Source organism: Heptranchias perlo, chromosome 32, assembly GCF_035084215.1.
Source record: "Heptranchias perlo isolate sHepPer1 chromosome 32, sHepPer1.hap1, whole genome shotgun sequence".
Classification (NCBI taxonomy): Eukaryota; Metazoa; Chordata; class Chondrichthyes; order Hexanchiformes; family Hexanchidae; genus Heptranchias; species Heptranchias perlo.
Window position 1 is genome coordinate 21,829,538 of NC_090356.1, and position 25,656 is coordinate 21,855,193.

The 25,656-nt window shown below is 43.3% G+C and overlaps 1 protein-coding gene across 2 annotated transcripts; it reads right to left on the bottom strand.

Moving 5' to 3' along the window:
• Positions 1 to 1,189: 1,189 nt before the first annotated feature.
• Positions 1,190 to 20,620, bottom strand: LOC137301161 (chymotrypsin-C-like). 2 transcript variants are annotated; one of them, XM_067970610.1, is made up of 8 exons: positions 20,532 to 20,620; positions 15,658 to 15,746; positions 12,092 to 12,189; positions 10,961 to 11,095; positions 9,071 to 9,207; positions 8,200 to 8,345; positions 6,280 to 6,432; positions 1,190 to 1,281 (listed from the first exon to the last, which is right to left on the bottom strand). In XM_067970610.1, the coding sequence occupies exons 3-8, from the start codon at positions 12,112 to 12,114 to the stop codon at positions 1,264 to 1,266; spliced, it is 612 nt and encodes a 203-aa protein (XP_067826711.1). In that variant the 5' UTR covers positions 12,115 to 12,189; positions 15,658 to 15,746; positions 20,532 to 20,620; the 3' UTR covers positions 1,190 to 1,263. The 2 variants fall into 2 exon arrangements, with proteins under 2 accessions (XP_067826711.1, XP_067826710.1); XM_067970609.1 differs by lacking the exons at positions 12,092 to 12,189; positions 20,532 to 20,620 and having other exon boundaries at positions 15,658 to 15,747.
• Between the last annotated feature and the right edge of the window lie 5,036 nt (positions 20,621 to 25,656).

Below are 25,656 nucleotides of genomic sequence, written 5' to 3' on the forward strand. Positions count from 1 at the left end.
AGTAAATAAGGAGAAACTGTTTCCAGTGGCAGAAGGGTCGGTAATCAGAGGACACAGATTTAACGTGATTGGCAAAAGAACCAGAGGTGACATAAGGAGACATTTTTTTACGCAAGAGTTATGATCTGGAATGCACTGCCTGCAAGGGTGGTGAAAGCAGATTCAATAGAAACTTTCAAAAGAGAATTGGATGTATACTTGAAGGTACAAAAAAAATTGCAGGGGAGTGGGACTAATTGGATAGCTCTTTCAAAGAGCAGGTACAGGTACGATGGGCCGAATGGCCACCTTCTGTGCTGTAACATACTATGATATCAGTGACAAGAGTACAGAGATGGGAGTTGAGGGGGCCAAGAGGTAGTCAGCAGGGATAGGGAATGCGGGTCAAGGGTGACAGACAACATGTGCACGAGTGGACACATTAGTAGCTTTAAGTTGCGCAAACAAAGATGTAAGAAACTAAAAGTTATCAATTGCTCAAGTGGCCATTCGTGACATTGTGTGGGGCATTTGGGAAGGGGACACATAGAAGCACCGTATGCTATCGACTATCCACACAAACATTTCTACCAAGGGCCACCAAATAGTAATCGGGAGAAGAGCCCAGGGGCTCTGAAGTGAAGATTAATAAAGCAGCTAGAATTTATTAGACTACTCAACAATGATCGAGATTGAATGTGGAGCCAGTATAGTTCAATACTACTGAGTTATTGAGCATGCACAAGCCACCACTTCTGAGCTTACAGTCTGTAGAACTGCATCTAGTTAGATTAAAGAAACTCCCTGGTTTAATTAGTTCAGTTTAAAGGGGGAGCCTAGCAGTAGCTTTTGTTAATGGAATCCTTGTCGAGCACACTCTATAAAAATGTCTCTTTTTATATGCTTTTAGTATGGGTTTCAAAATGGCCACACAGCAGCTCACTTCTGTAGCTGAAGAATAAAGTTTTGATTTAGCTGAAAACTACCACCAATCATTTTGAACGTTTGGGAGCTTACATGAATATTAACCAGTGCAGTGTGCGCTGTTTGAGTTTGGGGGCAATGCTTTTGCAATTTGCATTGTGCTGGGCCATTGAGAATAGTGGCCCATGGTTTTCTTCAGCAATGTGCATATTATTCTGTGGTTATAAGACCAGTGCCCATTAGTGCTTTAAACTATTCTATAAATAAAAGGTATGGACAAAAAAAGCAGAAGGAAGTATGTTTTTATTGACTCTTGTAGCAGAAATCCTGTTTGAAAAACACATCTCTTTGTGACTCACTTCAGTTGTTCGCCATAATCTGCAGAATAAAAAAAGACAGTTAGTTGACAATAGCGGAATCTAACCCCTTCACAGAACAATCTGGTGCTATAGAATGTGGCACTCCTACAGATTCCTGCCCTCCTAGTGCTAAAGTGTGTGGCCTACTGCATCTGGAAGGGAGATAGAATGAATCAACAAACTCCCTATCAGCAATCCATTTTAGAAATCAAGAGCTTTTTCCTCTCTTTCCCCCACCTATAGCCTAATGAATAATGGCATATCCAATATACTCACTTATCCAGACCACATAATCACAAGTTTGATTTGGGGTCTGAAATGATTAGCTGATTTCAGGCAGCCATTGGGGCAGAAAAAAAATCAACCTAGGCTCCTGGTCCTGCCCACTGATGTCTGCTGAAAAGTGATTAGGGTCGTTGGATGAAGTTGGGATTTGGCTTGACCGTGATGTGCTTCATAGTTGAATAGACAACCACTGCTCGTTGATAAAGGATGACTACTCGGGCAAGTCACTTGGGGTTTCTGCCACCTGTGAAGCTATACTCCATCAAGAATCTGCTTCAGAAGAGCAGAGAAATGGAACAGGGGAATTAATGTAATTTTTTAAAAAATCTGTTGGCACAATTAGAGGAATTAGATTGGAGAATTTTAATTAGCTTGATACTTACATTCGATGACATACCTTAAGTAGAAGCAGAGTAATCATTAATAAATGTGTTTCTCGACACTGGTGTACTCATTCCTCCGAGCCAGTTACTCTGCTCAAGTGTCCTCTACTATTTTATTCATGATGTGGTTGGCCACTATTGTCACCTTCAAGTTTTTGTTTCCAGTACGCTGCTTTCCCCTTGCCGACATTAAGTGAAAGCAGTACTGAGTGATGAGAAATTATGGCCAGAACTGCCTAAATCACATTTAAATAGCAATGATGCACAGATTTACACTGGTTTCTGTGCCAATCTTGCCAAAAGGAGTTTACACCCAAATTTCCTATGGGGTGCTCATTTGCCTACGCTGGAATGTTAAAAAGTAGCATAAAACAAGTGCAAATGCAGTGGTGGTTTGCATTTGGGAGGGGGTGGGAATATGTAAATGAGCAGCAGAGGGTTTCAACAGACTTATCTTGGGAGTGGTGTAAATGCTTGAGGAAATTTGCTCATAGCAATGTTTCAGTGTAAAACCAGTGGAAATCAGTTACCATGAATTTCCTCAGAAAAAAACAGTTGACACCATAGTTACGCTAAAAGTTGCCAGGAATTTTCCAGCCCATATTTCCATCGTCTGCCCATTCCTACAAATCTCAGAAATGTGGTAGACAGTAGTTGTGAGCTAGAGTCCAACCATATCATTTAATTCAAACAAAAACACTTTTTTATCCATATGGAGTGCACTCCACAAAATACGCATGAATAAGTAAGGGCTTAGCCTAGATTTCCTATTTTAAAAAAAAAACTCTGATGTCTCTTGCCCTTTTATAAGAACATGAGAAATAGGAGCAGGAGTAGACCATACGGCCCCTCGAGCCTGCCCGCCATTCAATCAGATCAAGGCTGATCTTTGACCTCAACTCCACTTTCCCGCCCGATCCCCATAGAGTCTAAAATTCTATCCATCTCAGCCTTGACTATATTCAATGACTCAGCATCCACAGCCCTCTGCAGTAGAGAATTCCAAAGATTCACAACCCTCTGCACGAAGAAATTCCTCCTCATCGCAGTCTTGAATGGCCGACCCCTTATCCTGCGACTATGCCCCCTAGTTCTAGACTCTCTAGCCAAGGGAAACAATCTCTCAGCATCTACCCTGTCAAGTCCCCTCAGAGTCTTATATGTTTCAATGAAATCACTTCTCATTCTTCTAAACTCCAGAGAGAATAGGCCCATTCTACTCAACCCTTCCTCATAGGGCAACCCTCTCATCCCAGGAATCAATCTAGTGAACCTTTACTGCACCGCCTCCAAGGCAAGTATATCCTTCCTTAGATAAGGAGTCCAAAACTGCACGCAGTACTCTAGGTGAGGTCTCACTAAAGCCCTGTACAACTGTAGTAAGACTTCCATCCTCTTGTACTCCAACCCCCTTGTAACAAAGGCCAACATGCCATTTGCTTGCTGTACCTGCATGTTAACTTTGTGTGTTTCTTTTTCGAGGACACCCAAGTCTCTCTGAACACCAATATTTAATAGTTTCTCACCATTTAAAAAATATTCTGTTTTTCTATTCTTCCTACCAAAGTGAATAACCTCACATTTCCCCACATTATACTCCATCTGCCTCTTTCTTGCCCACTCACTTAATCTGCCTATATCCCTTTGCAGACTCATTGTGTCCTCACTGCTTAGTTTCCCACCTAACTTTGTATCTTCAGCAAACTTGGATGAATTACACTTGGTCCCTTCATCTAAGTCATTAATATAGATTGTAAATAGCTGCAGCCCAAGCACTGATCCTTGCAGCATCCCACTAGTTACAGCCTGCCAACCTGAGAATGACCCGTTTATCCCTACTCTCTTTTCTGTCCTTTCACCAATCCTCGATCCATGCTAATATATTACCCCCAACCCCATGAGCCCTTATCTTATGTAACAACCTTTTATGTGGCACTTTATCAAATGCCTTTTGAAAATCCAAATATACTACATCCACTGGTTCCCCTTTATCTACCCAGCTAGTTACATCCTCAAAAAACTCTTAATAAATTTGTCAAACACGATTTCTCGTTCATAAAACCATGTTGACTCTGCCTAATCATATTATGATTTTCTAAGTGCTCTGTTACCACTTCCTTAATAACGGATTCCAGCATTTTCCCGACGACCGATGTCAGGCTAACTCCCTTCTTGAATAGCGGTGTTTCATTTACTACCTTCCAGTCCACTGGGTCCGTTCCAGAATCTAGAGAATTTTGGAAGATCACAACCAATGCATCCGCTAACTGCAGCCATCTCTTTTAGAACCCTAGGCCACCAGGTCCAGGGGATTTGTCAGCTTTTAGCCCCATTAGCTTGTCCAGTACTTTTTCTCTAGTGATGTTAATTACTTTAAGTTCCTCAATCTCATTTATCCCTTGGTTCCCCACTATTTCTGGTATGCTTTTTGTGTCTTCTACTGTGAAGACAGATACAGAGGGCGCTAAATCGGGCCGTGTAGTGCCCAGTGTTTCGGCGTGACACGGCCTCTTCGACATCCAAGATGGCGTCTTGGACGCGCACGCACGTTTCCAGCATGATGTGCACCAGGCGTCATTTTGGTATAGGAGTTCGCGCAGGCGCAGATAACTAACGCTGGAATCGTGTAAAGTAGGGAGAAAATGGCTTCAATCAGTGTACAACGCTGATTTAAAGTGATAGACACCATTTTGGGACAACGCTCAACTCAACGCACAGTCTTAACCCCGACCATCTGAACGTGTCTTAAAGTGCCCGGAGGACCCCCACCAGCGCTATTTAAAGGGACCATGCAGGATTTACAGGTTAGTGGCTGGATTATTGCGTCTGGCTGCCGAGACATTTGTAACTGTTTTTGGAGGTCTGCTACACTTGAATACTAGGACGCAGGGACTTAGCCTAACACTTGGAGCCTGGACCTGCAGGAGTGAAGTTAGGAAATGCTTCTACGCACAAAGGGTGGGAGAAGTTTGGAACGGTCTTCTGCAAACGGCAGTTAATGCTAGCTCAATTGAGAATTCTAAATCTGAGATTGATAGATTTCTGTGAACCAACGGTATTAAGGGATATGGGGCTAAGGCGGGTATATGGAGTTAGGTCACAGGTCTACCCTGATCTGATCAAATGGTGGAGCAGGCTCGAGGGCTAAATGCCACCACCACTTGCTGCCTCCTGTTATGTGCCAGCTTCTGCAAGAAAGTGGGACATGTGTCTGGGTGATGTGCCTATCATGGTTGAATAGCTGCCAGTGTGTGTGACCTGTGAGTTGTGGGTGGGCGGCTTGCAAAGGTGGTAATGTGTAAGGGTGAGAGGATTGAGTACTGATGGAACGAGGTTGTTGGTATGTGGGTGATGGGGGGTGTAGTGCATGGAATCCTCATTAAACGCTGATTTCCAACGCAGATTGCAGGTAAGTCCTCAGGCCTGACGAAAATCTCGTCCTGCCTGCGCAGGGACCACTGGACCTGGGGTAATAGCAGATCATGCTACTCCCGCCCAAAAACAGGCCCTATCCAATTTTTCCCCCAAAATATTTGTTTAATGCATCTGCCATTTCCTGAATCCACATTATAATTTCCCCTGTCTCAGCTTCTAAGGGACCAACGTTTACTTTTGCTACTCTCTTCCTTTTTACATACTTGTAGAAGCTCTTACAATCGTTTTCATATTTCTTGCCAGTTTACTTTCATATTCTATTTTCTCTCATCATCAATTTTTTCATCGTCCTTTGTTGGTTTCTAAAACTCCCCCAATCCCCAGGCTTATTACACTTCTTGGCAACATTACAGGCCTCTTCTTTCAATCTAATACTCTCCTTAACTTCTTTAGTTAGCCACGGGTAGATCACTTTTCCCGTGGAGTTTTTATTTCTCAATGGAATGTATACGTGTTGAGAATATTGAAATATTTCTTTAAATGTTTGCCATTGCTTTTCAACTGTCAAACCCTTTAATTTCTCAATCTACCTTTGACAACTCGCCCCTCATACCTATGTAATTGGCTTTATTTAAGTTTAAGATTCTAGTTTCTAACTTCAGTACATTACTTTCAAACTGAATGTGAAATTCTATCTAGAAAGGTTAAACCTTTTTAGTTGTCGCTAGGTATGGCCATGTTCTCAATGTTGGATAGAGGGAGAAAAAGCAAAAGTATCATTCAGTCTATAAACTATCCTTATGTTAACACTGGTGGTGTAATCAGATAAATACAATAGGGTGAATTAAAGCTCCATGGATCTTCAGTTCTGAAGTACCACTGCATCGAATATTTCTGTATACTTGCCCCATGTTTTACATTGGCCCATCTTTTTGCATTAGCCATTCACTGTTGAAATGCCATCCCTAACATACCTGAGCAATCCAGTCATTATAGGCAGAAACGCGAGTGAAGACAGTGGGCTTCTTCTTGGCATTGCAACCCAAGCTAGAGACAAAGCTGGCGATACCGTGCACTTCCCAGATTCCATCAGCAGCCTGGCAGTTCAGAGGTCCACCAGAATCCCCCTGTTGAGAAAAGGTAGTGAGTTTCTTTTTAAAAGTCACCTGTCCATTGGCTGCCAGAGTCCTGTGTGAAATTAATTTGGCAAGTCTCAGCTCAGCTCCTAGTGGGCGCCAACCATACCCTCTAGGAAGTGGGGTGAGACTGTCCAAATTGGCAATCCAAAGCCCACACAATGACTGGAATAAAAAATTTCACATTGGTGCAATAGGGGTGCTGCTCTGAAGTTGGGGCTAGTGAGCATTAATAGGCAGCGTAGAGGAGATTATACTCTACATTTATCTGTGCTATAACCTGACCCAGAAGTAATTGATATTAACACTGCATGCCTGAAATGGGAAGGTGTTCCATTTTTGCTGCAGTGACATCCCTGACCTGGATAAGGACAGTCTGAGCTGGTCAGTGCCACTGAACCTGGTACTCAACCACCTGCTGAGCTACTGGGGCTACGGATCCAGAGACACAAACGTTGGTTTAAAATGGAATACAGTATTCTGGATTTGTGCTGATGGTTTGGATTCTTGATGGGCAAATAAGGTGGCAGCAGGGATAACCCCAGCAAAAAAATACATTTTCCCTGAGGAGGGGGCAACACTCGTACAATAGCCCAAACAAAACTAAAATGTATTAAATTACAATATTATTGTGCTCATCTCTCAGCGCCCATATCCAGTGGTGCCCACCAGTCATGGAAAGCTGCTTCAGGTTTAGAAAACCATTCCAAAGATTCAAAGCAAGACTGGAGAACTGTTCCTGGCCTCTGACAATGTATCTCTAATGCTGGGTGCTGGAAGGTAATCAAGACTGGAACACAAGTGAAAGCTCCTTTTTTTCCTGCTTTCCTTCTGATGGTGAAAAACCAGGCCTCCACTTAGTACCTTCCCAAAACCTAGAGTTAGAAAATTCACATGGTAGGAACTCTGACATGGTCAGGTCCCACTAGCCCATGGTATAGTTGGATCAGTTTTATGTTCTCCCACCATGCTGTGTCACCCATCCTTTGTCATTTTTTATTCAAACCTGCAACATGAGTTTGGTAGCTGCTGATGTAATCTATATGCCTGCAGTAGCTTAAGAAAAAAAAACAACTTCATAACATTCTTGTGGGGAGATACAATGGAATAAAATGATATTTCCTCAGCCATGACAGCACAAAGATGTCTTCAACCAGTTTTTGTAAACTATAAAAATATTTTCTTTTCAGTTAAAAATCTACAACTGACCAGGATGTATTCTATTTATGATAAATACATTTTCACACAGGAGACAGCATAATCTTGCTGTGCAGATCCTTGTCAGGACATCAACTTGGCTGAGTAAGCTTCATGTCTATCATTCCCAGCACAGGCACAGTGGATTGAATGGCCTCCTTCTGTGCTGTAACATTCTATGGTAACAAACTTGTATTTCTACAGAGGCTGTTTTGGTTCCTCCCTTAACATTTATTCCACTAAAACTCTAAACACACTGTCCCATGCGCTCTTCGTTCTAACTGTTGACATCAACACTCATCTAAGTTTCCTACTTTAGCTCTTCTTCCCCAGATCTTAAAATGCTGGAGCTTCTTACTCCCTTTGGTCTTCCCCATCTCCTATAGTCCACTGGGTTTTAAAACCCAAGCTTCTTGATTTGTCTTTTCTTTTCTGCTCTTCACCCTTGGTTGCGTCTTGCACTGTGGGCCTTGGCCTTTCATCTAAGGTTTCTCAATTGAAAAAAGCTATTCTTGTAGAATTTTAATTGTGTGGTTGTGTGTTCTTTCCCAAATTACTCACATTGCATCCAGCGACAATGCCATCTCCACCAGCGCAAACCATCGTCTTCCTCACGCCAAAACCCCACCAGTCTAGTTTAGAACATGTTGCGTAATCAACAACTGGCAGAAGGGCCTGCTGGAGATTGTCAGCGATGGGACCATTTGCTGCAATGAGAATTAAAAAGAGATGGTTGAAATAAGTTTTTTTTTTAAAAATCTCACTCATTATCTCCTCATCCTTTCCTGAAGATGTTGACTCCTCGGGCTATGGTTCCCCGAGGGCCTGGCATCCCCCAGTACTTCACCCAAGTTGCCATTATTCATGTGTCAGTTTTGTCAGTGAGTGCAGGCACAACGAGGGCAGGGAGACAGAGCTGAGCTTAATCCTTTCCTCACCCAGGGGTTGAACAGAGAACCCTTGCCACTGCAGTCCAATTCACTGGATTATATCACATGCTGTCGCATCATCTCCTTGTCTTCAGTAGGTAAAAAAAATGTGCTCTCTTATCAGAGTGAGGTTCAGGCTATAAACCACTAGACAAATTCATTGAACATTAAAACAGGTTAATGAACAATACTAAATGAAAACAGTAGGTGGTAACTATAGGTGGTTCCACATTGATCACGTGTTCTCAAAGCGCGTGCACACACAGACACACACACACCATTGACAGCAGTCCCCCAGTGCTCTTTCTTTCTTGCACCTAACCTGCAATATGTGACCTTTGTGCACATATTGAGAAGGAATAATGGTTCCTTTCCATATCATTGTCTTTCCCCATCTTGATGGGGACTAAAAATAATGACAGCATGCTGAATTTTCAAGAGCATTCTTTGGAGAAATCAGATGTTAAAATCCTTATAAACTAAACATTTTGTGTATCACTCACTATAGAGGCGACCCCATCCCGTTATGTAGCAGGGATAGTTGTTGGGAAGCACAGTCTCGGGAGCAGGAATGCAGCCCAGCTCTATTGCGTTGCTCAGAGTCATGGGGCTGGCAAGCTTGATGAGCGCAATGTCATACCTGTTGAGTTGGATCAAGAGTTGCACGTCAACATTGGACTTTAGCAGCAGGAGGAATTAAAGATACCAAGTTTAAGAGAACATTGTTCCTGTAAAATTTTCGAATATCCTTTATGTAAAAGGTTGTTACTGCCTCACCAGAGACTTCTCAGGAAGTTTGATTTCCTGGAATAGCGCACTGTGGAAACTGCTGATTGAAGACCTGGGGTTTTGGCTCAGCTGCTATATGAACTGTGCTAAGGTCCCTGGAATTGCCGAGTTTGCTGAACTCACCTAGGTTAGCAGTGATGATGCTGCAATTGCCCTCAGTGGCTCTAAAATAAACCGAGATTCCCATTCCTGACAATAATACCTGCTGCTTGTGTTTGGATGATAGCATATGATGGGAACGTCCCCGTGATAGAATATATCAACATTGTTTAAGCTTATATGTGAGGAACAGTTGAGATACTGCAAGGCTAACGGACTCTGTAGAGCGTGCCCTGGCATAGGCCAGCACCTCCAGGAGGGGAAAGAAGAGAAATTAGCAAAAATAAAACAGCAGTTACAGTCTATTTCCTCCTTTTAAGGGCAGTGGGGTCTTGTCACCGTGGCAATGTGTTTCTCCCATACTTCCTGAGTTTCTATAGAGAGGACGGCACAGAATATCACCAGTCACGTGCTGATTAGTTTTAATCTAGTTTGAGCAAAGAGTAGAACAATTGAATCAGTAAACGTCCGGGGGCAGTAGATGAAGCATCTGAACAGAAATTCCCCACCAACTAATGCAGCAAGCGTGAAGCAAGCCTTCAGGAAAAGGACTATTGTTCCAACTGAGCCCGAACTTCCCCCACCCCCAAATACAGTAGCAACATCCCATTAAACATTTTGGACAGCCAGATGTCTTTAAAACATGGATAAACCCATCACTATCTTTAACAGTCTTCAATTCAAGCAACTGAGAAATTTACACGCACCTTGTAGGGTTTCTGTCTGCACAATATGAAGTTCACACTCTCTTCCTGTAGGGACACATCCCACTTATCTAAGTCCAAAGAGCTTAGTTCTAGGTTGGCATAACACAAACCCAAATGTGATAAGACACAACCGGAGTTTAACCAGGTAAAACCACACGGATTCCCACTGCTTGCCCAGCTAAGACCACCCTACCCACTAAGGCTTTGGCCTACAGTTTGTCTGGATCTAATTGGGAAGAATCCCAGCCCAGAGTGACAAGCCTACCCCTCCATTAGTGAGCCAGGCTGGCTGGTCGACCAGCTGGAGTGCTGCGGACCTACCCGGCTCAAATATGGGGTTACCGAAACTGCCACAAAATGTTAAATGCATAATGGTCACAAGTTTGTAAAGAATTAAGCAATATTTTGTAAAATCATAACCAGGTTCATTGAAATTACAGGTGATGGGGTGGTGCAATGGATTGTGATGTTATCCAATCATCCCTGAAATCCAACCAAGATTGATGGGATGAAAGTCTCCTCACTTGTGACTGTGAGGACCCTTTGTAAAATGAGTTTGAATGAGACTGATTGTGAGTGGTAACAGGTGCTGAATTACAGCCAATCTTGTACAATGAACTCACACCCATGAGGAACTATTGGCTTATGAGGTGGCCCCAGAGAGATGGAAGGACGATGTGGAACTAGAAATATCATATAGGCAGGGAGTCCCCCCTGAAATTGGGGTTAAAGTATATTGGGGCATAACAGAGTACCTTCCACCTTTTCTTCCTCACAAGAAAAGAAATTGGTACTTACCCAAGAGCAACAAGAATTGGGTTCCATTTCTCATGGACAAAAATGTTCCCTGGAGCAATTTCAACGGAAACTGATCCCAGTTCTGAAACCTTGAGGTTGTGTTTTCCGAGCACCACCCGGTATGTTTTGTCCTTGCTTAAAAGGGGAAAGATTACAAATTTCAGTCCTCTGAGCGGGCTTTTCTTTAATCACTAAAGAAACGTCAGTGAAGGGCATAGGCCTGCATTGCAGGACGCTACCAACGTTGAAGAGAGTAGGAGAGAAGACAAGGTAAATCAAGAAGTAGCAGTTGGCTGACACAAAGCTTGCCTTTTAAAAGCCTGTAGATCTTAGAAGGAAGCGTAAACTGTAGAGTTCTGCAGTTTTGAGGTCCTGGGAAAAATAAGTTGAAGTAGAAGATTGAATCATATAGCACAGAAGGAGGCCATTCAGCCCATTGTGTCTGTGCTGGCTCTTTGATAGAAGTATCTAATTAGCCCCACTGCCTTGCACTTCCCCCATAGACCTGCAAATTTTTCCTTTTCAAGTATATATCCAATTCTCTTTAGAAAGTTACTATTGTCTTTCTCCTCGTCCCCCCTCCATTATTATTGTTACCCTCCTCCTCATCCTCATGATCATTGCTGCCTTTCTGCTCACCCTCATGATTATTGCCACCCTCCTCCTCACCCCTCATGGTTATTGTCACCCTCCTCTTCATCATCCAAGATGATGTGGAGATGCCGGTGATGGACTGGGGTGGACAAATGTAAGGAATCTTACAACACCAGGTTATAGTCCAACAGTTTTATTTGAAAATCACAAGCTTTCGGACTCACTCATCTGACGAAGGAGGTAAGCTCCGAAAGCTTGTGATTTTCAAATAAAACTGTTGGACTATAACCTGGTGTTGTAAGATTCCATACATTCATCCAAGATGGTGTGATTAATCTTGATTGAACAACTTTGAGGGTATAGATAGTATGTGTAGGATGTTGTATTTGCTGCTTAAAAAGAACAAGAGAGGAAAGTTTAGAAGTAGTAGTATCAAAACAAGTAAAGTTGCAATGAAGAAGTGAGAGATGGATCACCAATCAGATGAGAAGTGTAGGGTAGCTACCAAATGCTGCTTTGTTACAATGAATAACTCACCTGATGCAGTGAGCAGCAGTCATTACCCAATTGCTGGCGATAAGGGACCCTCCGCAAGTGTGAGCCCAGTTTTCAGTTTTTAAATATTGGAGAGAGACCTTGTTGAGTTTGAAACAAAAGGAACATATTTAGGCTGCTTGATTTGAAATAAAATATTTCTCACCACCCCTCAACCCAATAAATCTATCCATCTTCTCATTTTGTGACCTCAAAGTCACGCCATCTAGAAGATTAGAAATTTAGGGAGTTTTCACTTCCAGGCATTTAGCTAGAAAAATATCTTGTACCCTGTTCTCACCCCTCCCCCCACCTTCAATGGGAGCTGATCTTCTGGTGGGATTGCTGCAGGTGAGCACAGAGTGCCTTTAGTGTTTACCTCCATAGCTGTAGTTGGCATCAGGGCCAGCCTTGTGAGTATAGCCCCTTCAGAAAAATCTGTACCCTGCAGTGTATATTTATCAAGGCTTTTACAACTTTCTTGATGGTGAGCAATGAATGTATTAAAGTGATACGATTAATTAGAGAGTTTATAAATGAATTTGCAAACAGCAATTTTTATACGGCATCTCCAAAGAAATTGAACCGGAGAGATGTCTTCAAGGTGGATGAATATCTCCTGCTCACCTTCAACAGTACCACCATCACTGAGTCCTCCACCATCAACATCTTGGGATCACCACTGACCAGAAGCTTAACTGGACACGATCAACACTGTGGCTACAAGAGTGGACAGAGCTGGGTACTGTTCAATGAATGACTCATCTCCTGATTCCTCAAAGCCTACCCACCTTCTACAAGGCTCAAGTCAGGAATGTGATGGATGGGTGCAGCCACAACGACACTCGAGAAGTTTGACACCATCCAGGACACAGCAGTTCACTTGATCGGCCCAACTAACACTGATATCAATATCCAACCGCCCCTCCACCACCGCTGCACTGTGGCTGCAGTATGTACCATGTACAGAGTGCACTGGAGCAACTGGCCAAGCTTGCTTCAAAGGCACCTCCCTCCCTGCAACCTCTACCACTGAGAACATAGGACAATAGCAGCAATGTTAATGGGAACACCATCACCTCCAACATCCCTTCCGAGTCACACACCATCCTGACTTAGACATATATCACCATTCATCGTCGCTGGATCGATATCCTTCAATTCCCTACTGAACACCATTGTGAGAGCACCATCAAGACAAAGACTGCAGTGGTTCAGGAGCAGGCCCATACCACCTTTACAGGGCAATAAGTTTGGCCTGGTCGGCAAAACCCACATCCCAAGAGCAAGTATGAGCAAAAAATGTTAATGACAGAATGTTACCCTCACAAAATAAAAATCCCTCCCCTTTAGGGGACAGTGCCACTTCTAGCAGCGAAGACCTTCTGTCCCTGCAGTGTTGTCTATACACCAGGAGATGGCAGTGTTATTCATATATACAATTGCACTCATTTTATTGCAGGATTATTATAGTGAAACTTTATGGTAGGTTCGGGAACATAGGAAATGCTAGACGAGAAACGACCAAGCTTCATCTAGTTCGCCTTCTACCATCCTGGTAGTTGCATGATACAATGATAATGGAGTTGGTGACTAATCAATCTCTATAAATTAGTCTACAACAGACCAGACATGACCCGAGGAAAACCCTCAGTGGTGAAGAGATTTGGGAACCATAGGTCCAAAGTCACCTTTATCCTCCTAAGGATACTACACTCACCACATGTCATGTCTCAAATTATTCTTATTCTGTACCCAAAATGTTATTTTCTGAAAGAAATCTATCTAATTTGCATATGGTTGTCCACTAAAGTCAGAGTGAGGGGTGAGGAGAGATTTCTGCGGGGTTCTCTTGATCGCCCACTGTAACGTCAGCAGACACCCTGGAGAAACAGTGTGAATGGCTGCTTTTAGCCATTTTCCCCAGGGAAGCCCACAGAAATCCCAGGCGAGGGTGCCTCCACCCTGCAACAGGATAGCGTAGCTGCTAAAGCTGGAGCACTTCACTCTCCTGAAACTGGAATTTTTCAGGTTCCTCCCAAGACTCTGTAGGTACAGTCCCCACCACTTAAAACACTCACGTTTAATTTGGGCTATCAGTTAAATCGGGCAAATAGCACAAACCAATTTTCAATGACCATTATCGTCAACTACAGTGTCGCTGCTCACAGCATGGTAAATGCGCCGGCTATTTTGGGCAGAAACAGGTTTTCAGTAATTTAAGGCTTTGTTATGGTACATTTACCTTGTATACTTAATCACCTTTAAGTGGTGTAGGGTTACAGCTTGCACTGAAATCCTATGTGGAAATTATAAAGATGCCATTGCAGAGTTTATAGGACCTCGCAAATAAATAGAATAAACAATGTACACAAGAAACCAATCTACTTGTAAATTAAAATTGCTGCTAAATGACACAAACGTGCGATCCAATGTTGATCTCTAATTGTAAATTATGTAGATCACTTTTACATTCAAAGAAGCAGGATGAACGAAGGTTAAATAGTTTCCACGCTCTTGCACGAATAATGACAAGATCAGAACAAGAACATTGCAATGTTGTGCCAGATAGGGAGTGGGACCGTTAGCAACACCAATGGAAAAAGGATTAGATATATGGGACTCATCATGACAAGAGTTCCAAGGTAGTTACTGAACTGGAAGCCAGAGTGTTGCAGATAACAACAAGTCTCTGTGGGGAAAGGCAACCATTTAGAGCCTTCCCGCCATTGTATACCGAGGGGCTGAAATCAGGGAAAAACCCCCTCGGGGAGAATGTAAAATTTTGAATTGATGTAATGTAACTGTAATGAATCTGTAATGCACCTGTAAAGAATCTGTAACGTACCTGTTATCAATAATCTGCATTGAATGTAATATAATGAGGCACCCTAGAATGTCATGAACTGTAATTACGTCCAATGTGTTCATTGAACTGTACTTGATGTAACCTGCAAATTGTATGATCTGTATTGTGTACGTTTGGAATGTGATATGACAACTGTATGGTATGTATTGCTGCAAATTTTATGAATAAAGTATATTTTTTGGAAAAAAAAGTTGCATTTATATAGCGCCTTTGACGTAATAAAACGTCCCAAGGTGCTTCACAGCAGCATATTCGGACAGAAAACTGGAACCAAGCTACATAAAGAGATATTAGGGCATGTGACTAAAAGCTTGGTCAAAGAGGTGGGTTTTATGGAGCGTCTTAAAGGAGGAGAGCGAGGCAGAGCTCTCACTCCTGATCGTTATTCCGTGACGCCATGCTGGGACATGTGGATGTCATGTGAAGACAGGATCAGTCTTGGCTCGGATGCCTCAACAACTGAACAAGCTGCTGACACCCCACTGCCCGGTCTCATACAATGAAGAGTGACGACTTAGCTGAGTTACCCCAGGGTGCCCAGCAAGAGTCAGTATCTTCAAGAGAGGAAGCTGTGAAGTGGGGGAGGGGAGAGGGAAAAATCTGAAATCAGACAACCTGAATCAATTTAGATAAAATTCCACCACCCTACTTCCTGACATCTTATTGTTTCCATTTTGGAATATGTAGAGGGAACTCTTACCTGCCATGGCCAGGCATGAGGTCGAGCATCCACTCCACCCACCACCCTGGAGGTCAAAGGTGGAACGGCAGGAGTACCGCATCCATAGGCTGCAACACAAACAACACTTATCTTCAATTCAACCTACATTTTAGAATAATTAAACATGTCTTTTCATTAAATCATAAAACCATAGAATCATACATCATTCGGCCCATCATGTCTGTGCCAACTCTTTAAAACAGCTATCCACTTACTCCTACTCCCCTGCTCTTTCTCCATCGCCCTCCAAATGTTTCCTTTTCAAGTATTTATCCAATTCCCTTTTCAAAGTTATTATTGAATCTGCTTCCACCGCCCTTTCAGGCAGTGCATTCCAGATCATAACAACTCACTGCGTAAAAAAATGTCTCCTCTTCTCCCCTCTGGTTCTCTTGCCAATTACCTTAAATTTGTGCCCTTTGGTTATTTGTCCCCTTCTCCCTTCTGTCACTGGAAACAGTTTCTCCTTATTTACTCTATCAAAACCCTTCATGATTTTGAACACCTCTATTAAATCTCCCCTTAACCTTCTCTGCTATAAGGAGAACAATCCCAGCTTTTCTGCTCTTTCCACATATACCGAAGTACATTATCCCTGCTACTATTCTATAAAACTCCTCCGCATCCTCTCCAAGGCCTTGATATCCTTCCTAAAATGTGTCTTTTATGGGTTATAATGCCTATTTTCAAAGTTACTTTCTCCCGTATCACATCTCACCATGATAACTATTCTGAATTATGCTGTATTTTTCAGCACTGTCCCCAGAGCAGCCCAGACCCCAATGTCGGAGCCCTCAAGTGGCAGTATCAGCCCTCAAGTGGCAATATCGGAGTCATCGAGTGGCAGTATCAGCCTTCGAGTAGCAGTATCAGCCCTCGAGTGGCAGTACGGAGTCGTCGAATGGCAATATCAGAGTCATCGAGTGGCAGTATCAGCCCTCGAGTGGCACTATCTGCCCTGGAGTGGCAGTATCAGCCCTCGAGTGGCAGTACGGAGTCGTCGAATGGCAATATCAGAGCCCGTGAGTGGCAGTATCAGCCCTCGAGTGGCACTATCAGCCCTGGAGTGGCAGTACCAGGCCTCGAGTGGCACTATCAGCCCTTATGTGGCAGTATCAGCCTTCTTGTGACAGTATCGGAGCCCTCGAGTGGCACTATCAGCCTTCATGTGACAGTATCGGAGCCCTCGAGTGGCAGTAGCTGAGCCCTCGTGTGGCAGTATCAGCCCTCTAGTGGCAGTATCGGTGCCCTCTAGTGGCAGTGTCAGCCCTCAAGTGGCAGTGTCAGCCCTCGAGTGGCAGTGTCAGCCCTCGAGTGGCAGTATGCGAGTGTGGGGGCAAACAAACGGCTGCTACCACATGTCCGTGAGCTGCATCTTGCTTGCCCTTACAGGCCAGTGGGGGCACTTGTAGAGTTGTCACTGATGCTGTGAAATCCAGTCTGCAAGGTCCCCAATCTGGGCTGTCAATGGGAGGATTCCAGAGCTCTGAGAGCCAATGGGCTCCTCACAATATAAATTCCCTATAGGAGGATGGATCGACTTCTCTCCCCCAGGTCCGCATCTAATGCTGAATGGTAACCCACCACTAGGTCGTGCCAAAGAGTGATGTTTCTCTGCCTCTGTGAGGAGGGAGTGCCTGCCTTTTGTTGGCACTTGCCTCAAAGTGCCCAAAGGAAATTGGGAACCTCTGACATGTTGAAAATCAATGCCCCATCCTGCGTCCTCTATCCATCCATTGGACAGCATCGAGTCCACCTTAAGAGCTGAGATCTCTGAGCATGCTCAAGACTCAGTGAGTCATCGCACTACCGTTTGCGTTACTGAATGATCCCCAATGTGCATTGACTTAACTCATCTCACCCAGGACAGTACAGTTGGTTCAGGACCGGTGGGTTAGGAAGGGGACATATTGGTCAGGGTTCCTGCTCCTGATCACTATCCAGGGACAGCGCTCACGTGGAGATGCCAGGGGGGATTTTAACTCACCCCGCTCAGTGGGAATGGAGAAGGCAAGCAGTTAAAATGGAATGGCTCCATTTCCCGCTTTGTCCCCACCAATCCCTGATTTCAATGCCGTTGGTTTTGACGGAGGATGAGGGGCCCGCTGGAATCAGGCCGGAGCCTCATTCATAAATGTTACTAGCCGTCAATAGGACCCTGATGGCACTTTAACCAGGGCCTGTGCCATCCTTTGGGGGGCCCAGGAGGTGCAGGAAGTCGCAGCCTCCCCCTGCTCCAGATTAACACCCTTCCCTCCTGCAAGACCCTCCTGAAACCCCCTCCTCAATCATGTCCCATTGGCAGCCGGTCTGCACTCTCTACCCTCCCAGAACATGTGAGAAGTGGACTGGCAGCATTTAAATGAGGACCGGGAATTAAAATATGCCAGGCCTGAAACTCAAACCAGCAAGTGCGTTTCGCAGTAATCCTGCCCCCCCCTCTCCATCCCCCCTGCCCGGCCCAAAACCCATTCGGGGTTACAATCAACCTCAAAGTTAGATTCAGGTGTGATTCTCCCATCAGTTGAATAGCCCGCTGATAAACATCTGGGCTTATATATGGAGACTGGCCACTGGGGTGAGGTGATAGGTGGCTGGTAGTGCCCAGGAGACACGTACCCCAGCAAGGAGTCAGCATCTTCAGCAGACGACAGAGAAAAGAAATAGAATATAAAACCAGTGAAGGTTCTGTAGTAAGTGCAAATGATGCTTACCGCCAGCCAGAAGCAAAGTTGCAACCACAAGCGAAATCATATTTTCTTGCTACTGCTGCCAGCTCACGTATGCGATAAAATTTATAGAGGCATTGTCGGACTTCTTATCTAGCAGCTTATTAATCTAAGTGTCAAATTAGTACAAGAGAGAAAAGGGCAGCGCCGCTCATGGGAGACGGGGAGTTTGTCCCTGAAATGTTAGCAGGTGCTCAAAGTTACACTGGGTTTCATTATCAGTGGCGACTTTTCATTGTTGAGAAACCGAGGTGACAGGTCAGGGCCTGTAGTACTGGACATCAGCAAGCTTGAATAGATCAGACAGATAAGTAAAGTTGAAGGAGGTCACTCGGTGCATCTAGAGCTGCTTTTGTATTACGCTCAGCGCCGTTATAGTGTCGCCGGCCCCTGATCCATGGGTTTCGTGTAGCTGGCTCCAAAAACCAAAAGAAACTTCTCATATTCACTGAGGCCAGTTTTGTTCTTTACTGGGTCTTGCTGGCCTCCGGCCTAAGTCAATCCGGCAAGTTTACTCCAGTGTTGCCGTCGGCTACACGCATGTCACGAGTTGGCACTAAGCGCAATATAAAAGCAACTTAACTCATCCTCCCACAGAGTCCTACAATCCTCCCTCATCACAGCATCGAAATGACTTCTGAATGATTCCAGAATTTTTGCCTCTGCTACCTTACCCAGAAGGCCATTCCTGGCATCGATTACTCTTTGTCTGAAGATGAACTTCCTGAATCAGTCCATAACTTGTCTTTTGCCATTCTGTATCTATGTCCCCTTGTCCTACAGTCATGCTTTTCATAAAGTATTGTTTCTGGAGTAACCTTTTCTATTCCACCTGGTACCTTGGTACTTAGTACTCCGCAAAGCATAGGAGAGAATTTGGGGATCAGAGAAGGCGAGTGATTAGGTGACACCAAGTTTGGATTTCCCAAGTGCCTTAATTGTAGGAAGAAGGAAAGACTAAGATAGGTAAGGGACTCACTTTCTACATTGGTCCTGCTTTAATTAGATAGAATCACACAGAAATTACAGCACGGAAATAGGCCGCTCAGCGCAACCAGTCCGTGTTGGTGTTTAACCTCCACACAAGCAGTAGTCCTAATTCCATGTGCTTGCTCTGTTCCCATGTCCCATTATTCCCTTCTCCTTCAACTACCTGTTCTTAAGTGTTGATATGGTCTCTGCTTTTATTCCAGTAGTGCATACCACAGGCTCACAACCATCTGTGTAAAACCTTTCTCCTGCTCTCTGTCCGAAATCTCTTACATTTAATCCTATATCTACGTCCCCTCATTTGAGACCCCTCAATCACTGGAAACCATCTGTTTCTATCTGGTCTGTCCCATACCTTTATAATTTTAAACACCTCTATTAAATCTTCCCTTAATCGTCTCTTATAAGAAAAACAGCCCCAATTTTTCAGGTCTTTCTCTGTGCTGAATCTGCACTGTACCCTCTCTATTGCCTCAACATCTTTCCTATAGTGTGGTGCCCAAAACTGCACATAGTGCTCCAACTGTGGTCTTACTTTTGTATAGATTTATATAGATTCACTAATAAAACTCGACTTATATATTCCAATCCTCCTGCCATTAAACCCAGTATTCTGTTAGTTTTTTATGTCCTTATCCACTTGAAGTGCTGCTTTTAATAGACCAGAAATTGCTTAAAAAAATAACACTGAGTCAACAGTGCTCACCGTTGTTAGTGGCAAATTCGAGGAGCAAGATCTGGCATTCGCACACGCACAATGAAACACGGAAATCAGGAACTTGCTCCTCCTGGTTCGCCGGCGATATGACAGCTTCGCATTAAAGGGATATCGCCAGGTGGAATCAGTGGAAACAACGGACCAGCGACAACTTGCTCATCTGCCCAGGTGGAAGGTAACTAATATCGCCACAAAACTGGTATGCTTAAAAATACCAGGTCTAAACTAAGCTATAACTAAGTCTTAATGACTTCCAAACAACTACAAATTAACTTTTAAAAATGTGGAGTCTCATTACTCCTTATTTTAATACATTTTGGTCATAAAAAAATTATTTTTAAAAATTAAAAAGTTAAAAGAATTTTTTTGAAAACTTTTTCCTTCTGTCTCTTTTATTTAATTGGAATATTTCTTACCTTCTCTTTTTTCGCTGTCTATAACTGTTTTTACAAATGATTTTAATGTTGCACCTTTCACTTCCTGGATTTCACGTTCCAAGCCTGCAGAAACTGTTTGCAGCTTGTCAAAAATGCTGCAATCTGATTGTTCGAGGGGAGCGTGTGATCCTTTCGCTTCTTCCATGGGTCCTAGTTTCACTGGAGCTAACGCTGGGCTCTTCTCCGCTTCCTATTAGAGGAAGTGCCCGCAGTAAGTTCGTGAGTTAGTATAAATCTATGGAATGGTTCGCCGCTTGGAGCAATTTCTGGGCCATTGTCTCCGTTTTTAAGATGAGACGTTAATCCAAGACCTTGTCTGCCCACTCCAGTGGAGTGAAAGATCCCATGACACTACTCGATAAGGAGCAGGAGAATTCTCCCCAGTGTCCTGGCCAACATTTATCTTTGATCAACGTAATTAAAAACAGACTATCTGGCCATTTTATCACATTTCTGTTTGTGCAACCCTGCTGTGCACATTTTGGTCGCCTCATTTCCCTACATTACAAGAGTGACTACACTTCAAAATTTCTCTATTGGCTGTGAATCACTTTGGGACATTATACAAATGCAAGTTCCTTCTTTCTCAAATCTCTTTGCTCTTCCACATCACCCAGCTTCCCTCCACGCAATGTAAAATTATCATTTTTATATTTTTTTACCAAAATATACTATCGCACATTTGCTGATATTGAATTCCATCTGCCACCTTTTTGCCCAATCCATACCCCTTAATCTTCTCCAATAGTCTTCTGAGTGGCCCCTTGTCAAAAGCTTTCTGAAAGTCCATGTGCACCACACTCACTGCATTCCCCCAAACACCTCCTTAAAGAACTATCAGGTTTGTCAATCATGACCTTCCTTCCAGAAATCCGTGTTGGCTGCTTCTAATTTTTTTCTCTTTAGAAGTGAGCTTAGATAGGAAGAGTTGGCGGGCTATTTTACTGTGGACAGCTGCGGCCGATATCCACACATCCTGAATCGTGAATGACAATCTCACAAGCAGGAGCCTTGACTGATAGTCCCTTCCCTAATCCTGAGTGCTGAGGTCAATTATAGTTCCCCTATCACAAATCCCTGACTGAAATCATCTAATTCATCACAGGTCAGGGATTGAACCTAGGACCTCCTTAGTCTGTAAGGTTCAGTTACTCCATGTTAGGAAGGAGCAGATAAAAAAAGCTTAATTTTCCTGAATGAAAAGGATCCTCATATAAAATCAAAGCTGTACCTGTCACTTTAAGAGCTACTAACTAAGACAATGGAAAATGGTCAGGTGTCATTTTACTACATGGTCCAATATTAGCAGTCGCCATCTGGCTGAGTTACTCAATGCTTCATGCCAAGATCCTGAAAACACACAGGCATTCTCTTCAAACCTTCCCATAACCTTGACTCTAATGGTTAGTTTATTTTTTCTCTGTAAACCCTGTATATATATGGTGTGTAATTAGACAGGTGTTCAGATTGAAACCAGATACAAGTGTGGCCATTGTGCCTCCGTCTTTGAACCACTGAACCAAGTCTTTCACCTTTCTGGATACGTGTAACTTGGAGAATTCTAATCGGAGGAGTTACTGTAGAAAGATATCTAGCACTGATTAAATCATTTAAAAGTCAGACTAAACTTTTTTTTGTTCAATATTAATGTGAAGTGTAATGAGCTCTGAAAATATAATGAACTTCAAATGTCGAAACTACAGTTCTTTTATTCCTCTTTCCCCCCCCCGCCCCTCCTATCCAGCTGGGATTCCATGGACTGCCCTCCAGTATGTTGCTCGAGTGGCCATTCTTCAAGTGTAAGCCAAGACAATGATCGACCATGGGGGCCATCAGAGTTGAGCTCAGTGCTGTTCTCATCTGACATCCATGCACACACCAAAACCAGCAAACTAAAAACTATTTGTTAATCCAGCCAACCATAATCCACACAAAACTTACAGGTAGCAGAAAGCTTTAATCAAGAGTCACCAACTACCGTGAAACCAACCAATCAAAAGGCTCAAAAAACAACCAACCAAATCACAAAACTTCTCCATCGCCTTCCACCATCCAGTTTGGTTCTCGTGCAAACAGCAAAAAATTACATTTATAACATAATAAACGCATGAAAAGTTAAATAATTATAAATAAAACACTAAGAATGTTCCTGGGTTTGCACCCAGGTGCACTAGATCGCCTGGGTGCAGTGAATATCGGAAGTTCAGGCAGGTGGGAGCACACACCTGTAAAGGAGCTGGCCAGAATTTTCCATTTAAAAAAATTCCATCTGTGCGCAACGCCATGGGAGATCAGTTAATATATTCAAGTGGATGTAAAAGATCCCATTATACTATTTGAGGAAGAGCAGGGAGTTCTCTTGGTGTCCTGGCTGACATTCTTCCCTCAACCAACACCACTAGATACAGAGCATGTAAGAATGTTATACGCTGAGCACAACACAGTCTTTAGAAGGTTATGAGGCAGTAACACATTGAGGGGTTGAGGTGATGCCATTAACCAGAAGATTATAAGAAATATGAGGGTAGAAATTACAATCAGAATCACAACATAAAAATCTTTAATGCACTCATACCATATTCCTTACTGCGCCGTTTGAACACAGGCCCTAAGCTTTAATAATTGAATGTAAGGAATCTTACAACACCAGGTTATAGTCCAACAGTTTTATTTGAAAATCACAAGCTTTCGGAGGCTTTCTCCTTCGTCAGGTGAGTGAGTCCCACACTCACCTGACGAAGGAGAAAGCCTCCGAAAGCTTGTGATTTTCAAATAAAACTGTTGGACTATAACCTGGTGTTGTAAGATTCCTTACATTTGTCCACCCCAGTCCATCACCGGCATCTCCACATCATTAATAATTGAAAGTTAATAATTAGCAATTTAATAATTGCCTGATGAAAATAGTGCAGGGAAAAATTTGGAAAATGGCAACAATTGTTTCTGTGAGAAAAGTGCCTGGTCTAATCTCCTAGCCTAAGAATTGCTGCAGTTAATTTTCAACAATATTAAACCGTATATTATTCGGAAGAATCAATGTTGTGGAACATATTCAGGGTTATAACACACTTGGTTACACAGGGCTGTTAAATCAATTGAGCTTTGTTCTCATTCTTTATGATGTCTGCTGAATTTTTCAAGTGTGTTATAGTTGTGACTCATGCAATAAGAAAGAAAGAAAGAACTGGCATTTCTATAGCATCTTATCACACCCTCAAGACAACCCAAAGTGCTTCACAGTCAGTGAATTGCTTTTGAGGTGCTGTTGTTATGTAGGCAAACACAGCAGCCAATTGTGCACAGGAAGGTTCCATAAACAGCAAATGAGACTAATGAGCAGTTTATCTGGTGGTGTTGGTTGAGGGAGGAATGTTGGCCAGGACATCAGGAGAACTCCCTACTCACCTTCAAATCATACCATGGTATCTTTTACATCAGCTAAATAGACAGATGGGGCCTCAGTACTGCACTGAAGTGTCAGCCTAGATTATGTACTGAAGTCCAGGAATGGGGCTGGAACCCACAACCTCCTGACTCTGACAAAAACGCTGCTGATTGAGCTAAATTGACATTAACAAACTAAAATAGTGGATTGTGATGGGTTTTTATTTTTAAAAACTCCACCACAGAGTAGTGAAATCCACAAGAATTGCTCCATCTTACATTATCAGAGGGGATTCACATTTAATTTGCAGCATTAGCTTCTCTACTGGCCGATACGTAAATTCATCACCTGGTGTGATACTGAGACATATTTAGTCCAGAAGGTCCCAGGGTGGATCTCCAGTCTGTTCTGAAATAACTGATCTCAGTTGGGTTGATAGTAGGAGTGCAACAATTGGCCTTGGCTGGGGAGGGAAGCAATTCAGCCAGGGTTGTCATTCCTGATCGATATCCAGTCTGCCTTGCTGGAGTATGCTTGGGTATGGAAGTCAAGTGGGGACAAGACCAAGCTTGAAGGCAATGGATGAAAGCCACACTTGGCATCACACATTTGAAGAATGTTTAGCTGGACGAGAAATCTCAGCAGGAATCAGTGCCTGCAGGAGAGGAGAACATAAGAACATAAGAAATAGGAGCGTGAGTAGGCCATATGGCCCCTCGAGCTTGTTCCGCCATTCAATCAGATCATGGCTGATCTTCGACCTCAACTCCACTTTCCCACCCAATCCCCATAACCCTTGGTCCCCCAAGAGTCCAAAAATCTATCCATCTCAGCCTTGAATATAATCAATGACTCAGCATCCACAGCCCTTTGGGATAGAGAATTCCAAAGATAGGAGGAACTAAAACTGCCAAAAAAAATAAAATCTGCTGGTTTAATGAGTGACTCCCAGGGCCGCAACTCTACAGACCAGCCTTTCAGCATATAAACCTTTACCCTCGATGTTAAAACTGATCACTTGTGGGGCAGAGTTAGTACTTGAATTGGAAGGACTGACTTGAATTCTGATGTGGGAGACATACAGGGGTTATTGTAATACATACATGTAGGTACTTCCACCAACACTGAAGTTATGATCTTAAATCCCTGTCTTGCCTTAAAACCAAAGCCCAGAAAAATCCTGGCAGGCCACTGTGCCACCAGAAGTGTAATATAGATTTAATAGACGTGTTCAGCATTGGCAGGAGGGTCAATACCCAGATAATTGGCATAAGAACCAGGGGGAGTTGAGGAGAATTTTTTTTACGCAGTGAGTTGTTATGATCTGGAATTCACTGCCTGAAAGGGTGGTGGAAGCAGATTCAATAGTAACTTTCAAAAAGAAACTGGATAAATACCTGAAAAGAAAAAATTTGCAGGGCTTTGGGGAAAGAGTAGGGGAGTGGGGCTAATTGGATAGCTCTTTCAAAGAGCTGGCACAGGCACGATGAGCCTCCTTCTACGTTGTAAGATTCTATGATTTTATTAGTGTAACGGGGCGGGATTTCTGCTGGCATCAAATATTGCAAATTGAAAGACTGGTTGGTGTTAGCAGTGCTGGCACTTAAGACAACTCAGGGCACAACTTCATTTCTTGGGGCCAGAGCGTGACCACCAAGCCCGTGACGTAATTCTGGCCTAAACGGATATCCGACTTAAACCAATACCTGCACTAAAATA

Excerpts from the sequence above, each read along its gene's own strand:
- LOC137301161 (XM_067970609.1), bottom strand. The coding sequence starts at position 15,686 with ATGCTCGACCTCATGCCTGGCCATGGCAG. Across the intron at positions 11,096-15,657 it reads CTCATGCCTGGCCATGGCAG|CAAGGACAAAACATACCGGG; the intron begins GTAAGAGTTCCC and ends TCCCCTTTTAAG. Across the intron at positions 8,346-9,070 it reads GGGATGGGGTCGCCTCTATA|CAAATGGTCCCATCGCTGAC; the intron begins GTGAGTGATACA and ends TTCTCATTGCAG.